Consider the following 12,396-nt stretch of genomic DNA (forward strand, 5'->3'; position numbering starts at 1 on the left):
CTAAAAGAGGCGGTGAGAGACCGTCAGTGGGACAGGAAGTACGGAGAAAAGAGAGGAGGAACAGAAACACGGAGAGCGTGCGGTTTTCTCAGTTTTCGAGGTGGTTCTGCTGTTCTCGGAGTAGCTGCTGGTCTCGGAGCTGGAGTCTTCACTCAGACCGTTACACTGGAGTCTCAGGGACGCCTCCTGAGCGCTGGGGGGCCTCACGGCGCTCTCCACCTCGTCCTCCACGTTCCAGTTAGTGCGCTCCACGCTGAGAGAAAAGGACAAGAGGAAGATTTCAAACGGAGCGATGTTAGCCGAGACTGTCTCCGGCAGAGCTGCAAATTCACCTCTGCCAAATCTGAAGATTTGGGTTTCATCTTTAGAATCACATCATCAGAGAAAACGCCAAACTACAGCCTGAGGGCGCCGCGACACGTCTGACGCACCGGTGTCAAGGGCCGTCCACACCAACCACTATAACTATAACCGTGAATATAAAATATAAATATAAATATAAAATTTAAAAAAAAATATAAATATAAAAAACATAAAATATAAATATAAATATAACCATAAATATAACTATGAATATAACAGAAACAAAGAGTTGATGGTGCCAAACTGAGCACTTTTGTTTTTTTAATCTTTTTCTCCTGAGAGGAGTCAACAGCTCCATCTGCTGGTCAGAATCTGCTACAGTCAAAGAGGCTGATCAATTATTGATGACTAAATTCACAGGAATAAAAAACAAAAAGAAAACCAAAAACGGTAAAGTAGTTCACAGCTTCATGCATCTTTTTTAACATAAAAACAGACATTGTGTGTTTGAGTCTGACCGATATGGGATTTTTGAGGCTGATGCAGATATCGATTTTATGGTGGAAAAATTCAGAGATTACTGATTTGGCGACAGATAAAGTGAATTTTTGAGCTGGAATGGAAAGTAGATCATTTCTATATGGACTGATTTTGCACTGATATGACTACAAAAGTACTCAGAGGGCTGCTTTCTTAAACAAAAAACTTTTTTTTAACAGTTCACTTTTTTAACTAGTTTCCATTACACACAAACAAAAATAAATAATATAAAAATAAAATAAACATCAGTACTGTAAGTGTTTCAGCATCAATCTTCGCTGACTGTTTAAATAAATAATATAAAAAATAAAATAAAACAGCAGTACTGTTTGGTCTTTGCTGACCATTTAAAAAATAAAGAATAAATACAATAAAATAAAAAGCTAAATCAGCATCAGCACAGTTCAGTTTCAGTCACTCACTGACTATTTCTAAACCACCCGAGCATCGTTTTCTGCATCAAATGGTCTGTAAAAAAAAAAGTTTTCTTATCAAAAAAATAAACTTCGATGTGTCTGTGAAAGGCTCATATCGGCCGATAATATCGGTTGACCCATAAATCGGTCGGTCGGGCTGTAATTTGTGGTCCAAATTAGACTTTAGGATCTATGTTAGATGTGACGTTTAAAAGACAGATTCTGATTGGCTGTTTGTATTTCCAGCGTTCATGAAATCACTCTCGGAGCGATCCAAACGAAATCATACTTTCCTTGAACATTAGTTATAGTTATAGTTGATTTTTAAAACTATTTTTTTGTAGTTATCGCTGTTGGCGTGGACGGCCCTGTAGTCTGTTACTGTGCCTTACTGCTGACGGGTCCGGGATCACAGATCTCAGCGTTCAGGAAGGGGACGAAGGACGCGCAGCAGAACGGGCAGGACGAGTTCAGGTTGGAGTCGTCCGACGTCCAGCCGGCCATGATCTCCTCGTCATAAACCAACGAGTTGCAGCTGCGACACAGAGAGCAGCTGGACATCAACACCTGGACGCACAGAGAGGGGCGGGACGAGTCAGCGGCAGTTAGTTACCACAGACGCACCAACAGGAAACACACTGAAACAAACCACGCCAGCTGCTGGAGTCATTTCCAAACTAACACGGACGGTTTCACCTCGAGACCCGTCGCCTCCTGGTTGGCGTCCCACGACTATGAAGAGGCAACTTCAAGACTGGTCTGCTGGATCTGAAAAATCAGGTAAATGGGACAATTTTCAACTGAACAAGTACAGTAAAGACGAGGTCACTTCCTAAGAAACGAACTCTGAGAAAAGACGACACGGAACCAGATTATTACGTAAAAATAACGTCTTAACGTCACCAACACATGATTCTGTTTAAAAGTCAACCAGTAAAGGTCAGATAAACGTCAAATTATCTATGAATTTTGGGCTTTGATTTTAAATTTAATTTTTCTTATTTTTTTAATTGATAAAAAATTGCATTAAGAAATGCAATGATCATTTATTTGTTTTTTTATTTGAAAAATTTTTTTGTATATATATATTTTTTTTTTTTTGCAGCTTAAAGTTTTCTATTTTTGTACATTTTGCTTTTATTCTATTTATTCTGCATCTATCTTGTCTATTTATTTTTTTTTATATTATGTTTTTTTTTTTTTAAAGTTGGGTATCTATTATGTATTTTTATTTTGTATATTGTGTATGCATTTTTTTAAATTGGTATTTTTATTCTGTATATTGTGTGTCACTATTTTGTATGTTCATTTGTATTTTGTGAATTTAATTTACTTTTAATATTGTGTGCTTATTGAATAGTATTTTTTTATATTTATTTAGTTTATTGTGTTTTTTTTCTGTTTTGCATTTTTATTCTGTATAATGTGTATCTATCTTTTATATTTATTTTGTATGCAGGTCTGCGTGGTTATCTGGGAGTTACAGTGTTTTTATTATTACTCACATCATTTCATTATTTTAAGAAAAAAGACGTGATGTGTTTTTCAAATATTGCAGATTTGCTGTGCTTTATTTTGCGACCTTAATTTAGACGTATAAAGTTAAACTATCACATTTTTTTATGGACTAAAGACAGCATGAATGTTTTCAAACTCTGCATGAAGTGAGACCTGCTTCGATTATTCTCTTGAGATTTAACTCTAACTCAAAACTGTGACATCAAGAATTGAAAGTAAATTAAATTGTGAGATTTCCATCCCTGCCCTGAAAAGATGATAATTTTGCTAAAAAGCAATTTAAAAAGTTCAAGTTTTCTGATTCAGCAGGTATTAAAATCAAGTTTCCCTGTAAAGAGAATGAAAGACAAACGTCAGAATGAAGCAGGTTTGAAGAGTCACACCTCTGAGGTCGCGCTGACCAGCCTCTCCTTGGCCTTCAGCAGCGTTTCAGCCACTTTGAGCTTTCCTGGACTGCCTCTGCTCCGACACACCCTTCGTCCTATCCCTCCTGCTCCTCCTCCTCCTCCTCCTCCCTCCTCCTCCTGGTCGCCGGTCGTCCACGCTGGCGGCTCGTCGAACAGACACTCGGTGTCTCGTCGGCGTGAGAAGCTGCTGGAGTTTCCCCGCCAACCTATGTGTCTCTGCGTCCGTCTGTGTGTCTCTCTGTCTGTGTGTCTCTGGTGTATTTTAATCAGCTGTATTTCCTGATAATGAAAACCTGTGATAACGGCTCTTTTGTTGCTGCTGCTGATAAGCTCTGCAAAGCCTGGATCATTGTTCTCCATTAATTAGTCTGTACCCTCGCCAGCATTTGATGGCTGAAGGCGTCGCAGCGGGACGCCGAACTTAAAGTCACCTTAAAGACGAGCAGAAACCACGACAGATGAGGCAGCATGAAAACACAAAGTTATCCAGAAAATATTCTGAATTTCTGTCACTATTTCACGTTTTAGCTTTATGATACTATTACATTTTATATTTAACTCTTTAGAGACTGTTTGTCACATTTTATGCACTTTTCACTTTTTTATAACTGTGTGTGTGTTGATGCATGTGTCCTAAATGTAGTCTAATAAGTCTAAAATACACTGTGGAAACTAAATAGTTACATTCAGACTGTTCAGGTCCAAAAATGCTCCATTGAAACCCATTCAAACTGACATTTTTGATCCCACAGCCATCAGAGCAGAAAAACAGGACTTGTATTATTTCTGGGTGTCATTCTGGGCTTTTGACTCTGAATTTGTCATTTTGACTATTTTCCACCTGATGAGGTCATTTTGACCATATTTGGCATATGGAGGAAATACATGCTATTTCCACTAGGTGACCTGTCACAGTCAATGTAGCTGCTGATCACTGACATATCCCAGACTGTCAGCAGCTACACTCACACACTGACATATCCCAGACTGTCAGCAGCTACACTCACACACTGAGGAGGACACTCAGCATCACTCAGTTTTTTTCCACTTAAAACATATTCGCATCATGAGAAAAACCTGGCATTTAAAGGGTTGAAGTTCTGAAAACTAATGAATATTTGATATTTATGATTAGTGCTGATGTTGGTTAAAAAATAATAGAAAAATAGAAAATAATATTAATGTAAAATATTTTTAAAAGCTTGATTTCGAAAAGTGCATTTTGTGCGCAGAGCAATGAGGTTGTGTGTGATATTAATTTGGGCCCTCAAGGGTTAAAGGTACGTTGTTACTAAATTGTCTTTCTTAACGTGACAGTTATAAAAGTTGCTATATTAATAAAGTTATTATTATTTTTAATGAACAAATACATTAAAACTTGAGTCCAACTCTTCCATTACACTTTAGTGAAATCACACAAATATACAAACTCAGCAGAAGGCAATGGCAATGGTATAAAAACGGACACAGGCTATTACATGAAGAAGATTCATCATCATCATCATCATCGTTACATTTTGAACTCAGCGAAAATAAAAAAATAAAAAACAAGGCAATGGCAAATGGTATCAAAAAAAGGGCCCTGACTACATCCTGGAAAGCGCTGCATCAAGGCCACGAGTGTTTCTGCGGCTTCAGTTTTTCCAGGCAGAGTGAGTGAACAGCGGCGAGGTGCAGCCGGGCGGCGGATCGCGACGCCTCATTGGTGGATTGGGTGGATGAGTGCTGTGATGTCATCACGTAAACATCAGTAGTTTGATAAATCGGTCGTATCGAACGTCACGTTTACATTATGTCACGAGGCGTTGCGATCCGACGCCCGACACAACCGAAGCGCCGCCTGAATGAACAATCCCAACCTGAACTAAGACACGAGATCCAGTGTGAGCCGTGCTTCTCAACCTGCGGCCCGCGACCCCAACCAGGACCAAAGATTAACAACTTGGCGGACGGAGAAACAAGAGTTTGGCGTTATTTAACCCTTTTTAACCTGCGAAAATTGACTCGTTTCTGTTAAAAACATGGGAAGAAGGCAGTCATTAACAAAAAAAACAGGACGGAAAAAAATTGCAAGAAATTAGTAAAAATTTGCAAGTAGCTTAATTTTTTTCAAAACAGAAAAAAGCACAACTTGTGCTTTAAGATTATAGTTTCAACATTAATATATAATTATGACAATTATATAGTTTTCCGTTGCTTTTTTCCCCAGCTTTTTCAAAAAATAATTACAAGAAAATTCCCTGAAAATGAGTTAAAAAAAACAAAAACACAAAATTAATAAAACAGAGAAAATAAAAAAAGAAGTGCTTAAAAACCTAAAATAAATGCAAGATAATATAAAATAAGAAATTATAATAATGATATAGTTTTCCCCTTACCTTTTATCTTTTTTTCCAAAGGCATATTTCCTCACTTTTTAAAACGAATTTTCTAAATCTACTAATTTCTTGCAATTCATGGAACATTTCTTTCCAAGTTGCTCATTTCCTTTTTCCCGTGTTTTTAAAGAAACTGCATCAGTTTTCTCAAATATTTAAAGACGGCGTCTGAAAAGTGATGTCGCTCCAGTTTCAAAGGAATCCGGATTTGTTCAGAAAAGCGCGAACAGATAAAGTTAATTTGAATGGATCGGGCGCCGCAGCCGCTGAGAAGCATCGGCTCAGAATAATAATAATTATAATTATAGTAATAATCATATTATGGTACAATAAAGACATCCGACTCCCCGCTCGGAGGGAGTCCAGTGATCTGCTGTTGCTATGATACAATGACGCCCGCTGGGATTGGCTGTCGGCAGTCGACCAATCGTCTGTCAAGAGTCCGCGGGGTGGGAGGGGCTTAACGAGAGGGTGGGGGGGTGGTCCACTCCCGTGAGTTAACGATGGGAGATCAGTGCAACTGACTGAGTTTTAACGAGGAGTCGCCTTTGTACGAATCTGACGACCGAGACTCCCAGAAATAAAAAAAACAAAGGACATATAAGGAGACGAGAGCGCCATCTGCTGCTGCTGTAAAACTGAATTTCTCAAATCGTCACTGATTTATTTGCAGTGCGAGAACACAGTGAGCTGCTTCCGAAGCCGATAAATGTTCTTTTAATTACATTTTTATATTTAACAATCACCAGAGATTTAAAATGGAAAATTACTAAAAATAATTAAAATAACATCTGAGAGAGTATTTTGCTTGCAAGAATGAAATAATTCATTTCCAGTAAAAGATTTAAAAAAAAAAAAATCTATTTCCGTTGCCATAATGCTAAGTTTTCCTTATTGGAAAAATAAATAATAATAAAAAAATGTTTTCCTCATAAATCCAATTCAAAACTTGATTAATTTTCTCTCATCCTGCTGTGATGCTGAAATCAACAGAGCGATCGGTCTGTTTCGAGAATCTGCACCGCCGTCATCACGGAAAGTTAGCTTCTCTTTACTTCTGAAGGCGGGAAAAAAATTCAATGTTACACCAAACTGAGATGAGCTCCTGCTCGCTCCGCTTATTAACGGTTCGGTTCACGAGTCAAAAGATTCGAATCATTCGGACGACTCCGACTGCTCGCTGTGAGACCGAGGCGATTCTGATGGATGATTCTCAATCGAATCGATCGATCGGCTCCTCAGTTCGAGAAACAAATGGATCTGAACATGGACAGGACGGGAAACGACCAGCATCAGATCGCAGCGCCGCTGCTGATTGGTGGATTTAAAAGTTTCCGATCTGATCAATAAAAGAGAAAACCTGAGTTCTTCTCCTCGTTCGGAGGAAACAGACGCACGCTGAGTGCCTGAACTCCACGATTAATTTGAAATGACGCTTTGGATCGACGGGACACTTTTAAACAGTTGGCGGTTGTTTCCCAGCCTGCATGTGTGTGTGTGTGTGTGTGTGTGTGTGTTCTCTCTTTAACGCTGTACAAACTAATAAAATCCTCCCACAATAAATACAACTCATCATAAAAAATAAATTAAAAAGAAAAAAAATCAATAAATATCTCACCGCCGGAGAACGTTTAAGCCTCTGTGTGTGTGTGTGTGTGTGTGTGTGTGGACAGATGACACTGCAACTAAAATGAGGTATCAATCCAATTGTTTTGTTTGCTGTTCCAGGAATTAGACCCAGCCCTCCCACCGGCCTCCTCAGTCTCTGTTACCTCCTCCCAGCTGTGTGTGCGTGTGTGTGTGTGTGTGTGTGTGTGTGTGTGTGTGTGTGTGTGTGTGTGTGCATGTTTAGAAAGACATTATGGACGGACATACACACACACACACACACAGTGTTTGCTGCCACGGTGGAAAAACATCCAGAAATCGATGCGTCTCGGCTGAATTGAAACCGTGTTATGGAGGTTTCTGTTTTCTGGAATCGGCGAGGGCGTCAGAGCGAACGAAAACATTTCAGTCAGTCTGGCGTCACAACATTTGTTCCAGAGAGAAAGTTTGTGCAGCGACCGCTTTGTTAGATTTAGAGACTCGAGTCGAGACGAGACCTTTGATAACTTTGAGAAAATTAAAAACCTTTAAAAAGAAGAAAACAAAAGTTCATTAATGTTTAAACTCGAGCAGCTGCACAGAATCAGTCTTTTTAAATTCTCAGAGGAAATTATCATCATGTTTAAGTCATGATGTTTAAAGATTTCTGGACGTGTGTGTGTAAATAAATGTAAAAATTTACTTTTTCTCTTTACACTTTATTTTCTTGGTTTTTCTTGGATTCATGTTTCCTGGCTGGTTACTTTTTCAGCTCCTTCTTTTGTGTTTAATGTATTTTTCTGTAAAAAGTCAGTTGTGGGTTTTTTTTGTTTGTTTGTTTTTTCTTTGTTTTTGTTTACTGTTTTCAATACATGTTTTTTTCAAAGTTAAAATCATCATCTGATCTAAAATTAGTCGGCAGGATGTCGATTCTGATATTGTAACGAGCTGTTCATCTCACCGTCACCTTTACTTTGTTCACTGAAAGTCAAACTGAATAATTTCATTCATTTGTATTAATTTGTCTGAATTTGCTTTACTCTGTCATAGTGTTGTTTTATAACTTTAACCCTTTGAAACCTGAGCAAAGTGGTTGGATTTCTTTCAAAAACATAAGACAATAAGACTATAAGCAACTTAACAACACATGGCCCAAAAAATAGCAAGAAATTTATAAAAAAATGTTACAAGAAAACTACCCGAAAATAAGCACAAAAAATAAACAAAAGTAAAGATTACTTATATAATAAATAATTTTAAATATATAATTATAGTGATTGGAAATATTTTTTTTCCGAGACATTTTTCCCTAATTTTTGATAAATTTCTAAAAAAAATCTCCCTCTTTTTAAAACTTATTTTCAGGTATTTTTCTGATATTTTTTGCAGTTTGTGGGACATTTCTTGCCAAGTTGCTCATGACTTTTTTCCATGTTTTTGAGAGAAATCCCACCAATTTGCTCAGAGTTCAAAGGTCTGAATATTTGAGAAGGCCTCTGGCTTGAGGACAGTGATGTCACTTCAGGTTTCAGAGGGTTAAACTTGTTGATCGTGTATTTTTCTGAGCTGTGAGTGTTTAAATGTTCAGATTCCCTCTGATAGTGATGCAGGAGCAGGAGGAGGCCACGGTCTCCTCCTCTCTCTGCGCTCAGAGTGTTTCCTCCTCCCTCCTCTCAGAAACCTCTCCTTTTTCTCGGCGGGTTTGATGGATGACGTTGCCTCCGTCTTTCCCCTCCCTGATCAGTATTCTCCCTCTCTCCTCCTCCTCTCCTGCTCTCAGTATTCCAACAGCGTCTCCTTCCATCCCTCCTCCTCCTCCTCCTCCTTCGTCTCATTTTAACATGCAAAAAGAGGATCTGACCTCCTCTTTTCATCCTGATCCTCCTGTGTTCACTCTAACACTTATTTCTCCTCCCTGCATGTTTTCCTCCTCTTCCCTCCTCCTCCTCTATACTCTCCTCCTCTCTGCAATCCAAGAGTCATTCCTCCTCCTTTTGCACTCCTCTTCCTCGATTTTCAGCATGCAGCGGGCGTTTCCTCCTCCTCTACATCGTCTATGCATCCTTTTGCATTCTCCTCTTGGGATTTCTCCTCCTCTTCCTCCTCCTCCTCCTCCTCCTCCTCACCACCACCCTGCAGCATGCACACAAACTCCTCTCCTCCTCCTCTAAACTCTCGTTTCACCATCATCTGACAAAAAGAGTAAATTCTGATCAAAATGGTGACCAGGTCGTAATTAGAGACGCGTCCGGTGACTTTTAAGTCTAAAGGGCGATCTCACATTTTTATTTTAAAGTAAACAAAAGAAAAAAGATCCGATCGAGATTTTAAAGCGTCGAAAGATACAGATCGACTGATTTAAACGCTGCGACTGTAAAGAAAAAGATTTTTAATTGAGCTGCAGATACGATCAGCGATTTAACGGTTGAGTTTCCACTGCAGCAGCAGCAGTAACACACACACACACACACACACACACACACACACACACACAGGTTGGATGAGCAGTGGTATTGGTATGGTAGTGGCTTCCCTCCCTGTTCTATAATTAATCATCTAAAAGGCAGTCTTTTATCAGGACCCTTCCTCCTCCTCTTCCTCCTCCTCCTCCTCTCGGGTCCTTTTGGCCCCAAAGATTCAAACGACAGTGAAACAACAGCAAGAAAATGAAAAAAAGGTGCTTTGTAGCTTTATGGCATCGCAGAGAGCCAAAAGAGAGACGCTTCTTCAGCTGTGCTGGAACATTTTCACCTGACGGGGCTTTTTATCACGTTGACTGCAGACGGTTTCATGTTAAATTCCCACAGAGGACGTCACATGGTTAAAAAAAATCAAAATCAAAAAGTTATTCATGTGGAAATATGGACGGACTGTAAATTCAAGTCATTAAACTGAATAATGATTCTGATTTGTTTTCACTTCCTACAGATTCTGATTTTAAACCAATTATCTCGCTGAAATGAAGTCAAAATAAAAGCCTTTCTTGTTCCTGCTAGCTCACCTGCGTGCACCAGAGGCAGCGCCTCGAAATTTGAATTCATGCTTGTAAAGTCCAGCTCAGACCAAAGATTTGTGGCAAGTTGAAACATGAAACTACTTGCAACGTTATAAAAACCTGCCAATTCGCAACAAATTCAAATAGACGAGACGAGACGAGACGGTGCATCATCTCTGCGCTCTCTCTTTCTGATCTCCAGCTTTTCAGGTTATATTGTAGCTGAATATAATTTGTAGTTTCTTAAAATATGAATGAGGACAGCGACGGTGAGATACTTGCTACAGTTGCATCTCAAATAGGCGAGAGATGAAACGGCGAAAAATATACATAAAAAAAACAAAACATCAGTTGGGCAATATTCTTCATAATCGCCACAGTGATGTCAGCGCAGATGAATCATTTTAATAATCTAATTCTGGTTTTATGAACTACTAAAGACTACAACCTCGCTGTCATTTATTATCACTGTTGCTTTTAACTGTGCTCTTATTTTTTTATTATGAATGTTGTCTTTCAAACTGCTCCATTTCACTTCTGTTTGAAACCAGACTGAGTCGCTGTTGATAATTTCATTGAATGTTTACATATAATGACAATAAATTCTGATCTGACCTGAATGTGTGTGTGTGGTGCGCGCACCTACAGCCAGCAGCAGCAGCGAGCCATCGTCCCACACAACACACCGTGAGGACGGAAACGAGGACGGAAACGAGGACGGAAACGAGCGAACGCGCCGTCTGAGCAGAGAACTTCACAACGCGGCGGCTGGCTGCTCAAACAGGTGACAGCGTCAGCCGGCAAATTCACACTGCTGCAACTTTTCTCATTTTTAAAAGTTTGGTTGCAGATCTTTGGTCTGAACTGGCCGTAAAGTTTAGCTGTATTCCAAGAAATATGAAAACCAATGATGACTTAAAACTGCCCTATTGAAAAAAAAAGGTTTTGCTTTTTAAAAAAAGGTCAGATATCATAATCTACTTTTGACAAACAACAGATTCAAGCCAGCTGTGCAAAGTGAAAATGTTCCACCACAGAGTAAAGAGGTGAATGGGGGGATGAGGGGCGCAGCGTTGCCATGTTGGAAAGTCCTCCATCCGACAGTTAGCCATCATTCAGTGAGAGAATAAGAGCGCTCACACTGGGTTCAGTCTGTATGAGGTCAAGCTGGTCCGAACTCCGTTTGTTAACCAGCGTCAACGCGGCTGGACGCAGGTACGGTTGGATCATCCAGGTGGACTAAGAGACAATTCCTCCGTCTGCAGAAAAAAGAATCACATATTCAAGTTTTAAGGTTGCAGAGTTGAGACTGAGCCGGCGGTGTGAAAGCGCCCTCATTCTTCTTTAGGATGTAGAGGACCTCATCGAGCAATGACGCCATCCGAGGCTACACATGCAACAATTTAAACCCCTGCAAACGCCTCCAAAACCTCCAGGACATCCCATCATCCGATACACTTCTGATCTGCTCAAACAAACGTCCAGTTTGGCAAAAAAAGTGCCAAAAAGTCCAGTTTGTTTCCACCTCGACAAATAGAGCACATGTTCAGTTCAGCTCCTTCAGAACAGATTCATCAGTCCAGTTAGATCCAGTTTGTGAGGTTCAGTCCGGTCTGGTCCGATGAGGTGAGGATGGTCTCGGTCTGATCCATCGCCCTGTCTCCTGGCTCTCGCTCTCGTCCTCCAGACTCTGATGTAGCATAATGTTCAGCTTTATACAAGTTCAGCTCCTTAAAATCCATACTGTCAAATCCACAAAGTTCTTATTACATGTTAACATTTCAATATTTCTTTTTTTTCCTTTCTTTTTGTATTATTTTTTTAACTTTTATACTTTGTCATCATTATTATTATTATTATTATTATCATCTTTCTTTTTTTTTTTTTCTTTTGTTGTTTATAATTATGGCCACAAGTCTTAAAAGTTCTTGAGTCCGGTCCCGTTAAAACTCCATTCCAGGTTGTTTTTGATCCGGGTTTGGTCCGAGTCCGGTCCAGCTCTGACGCGATCCGGTCCGGTCTTTACATGGCACTGGGCTTGTAGCTCTGCACAGTTTTTCCCCCCTGGGCACGGTTAGCATGGCGCTGTAAAGCATGGCTGTATGTGGGTGTATGTGCAAGGTCCGACAATAAAGCAATATGCACCAACCAGGTTCACCGACTGGTGCTGAATCCAGAACTCCATTTTTCCAGGTCGTTCTGGTCCTGAAAAATGCCGGTCAGTCCACTTTCTAAAGTTCTCCACTTCTGAG

At 39.7% G+C, this 12,396-nt stretch overlaps 1 protein-coding gene across 1 annotated transcript in view; it reads right to left on the bottom strand.

Moving 5' to 3' along the window:
- LOC121946642 (DENN domain-containing protein 4B-like) overlaps positions 1–1,291 on the bottom strand; it is a 29,349-nt gene extending 28,058 nt beyond the window's left edge. Inside the window, exons 1-2 of the mRNA XM_042491309.1 lie at positions 1,284–1,291; positions 43–253 (exon numbers count right to left, since the gene is read on the bottom strand). Coding sequence (XP_042347243.1) covers positions 43–253; positions 1,284–1,291 — 219 coding nt within the window. The remainder of the gene's footprint in view (positions 1–42; positions 254–1,283) is intronic.
- Positions 1,292–12,396: the final 11,105 nt, after the last annotated feature.

This window comes from Plectropomus leopardus, chromosome 8, assembly GCF_008729295.1.
Source record: "Plectropomus leopardus isolate mb chromosome 8, YSFRI_Pleo_2.0, whole genome shotgun sequence".
In the NCBI taxonomy this organism is placed as follows: domain Eukaryota; kingdom Metazoa; phylum Chordata; class Actinopteri; order Perciformes; family Serranidae; genus Plectropomus; species Plectropomus leopardus.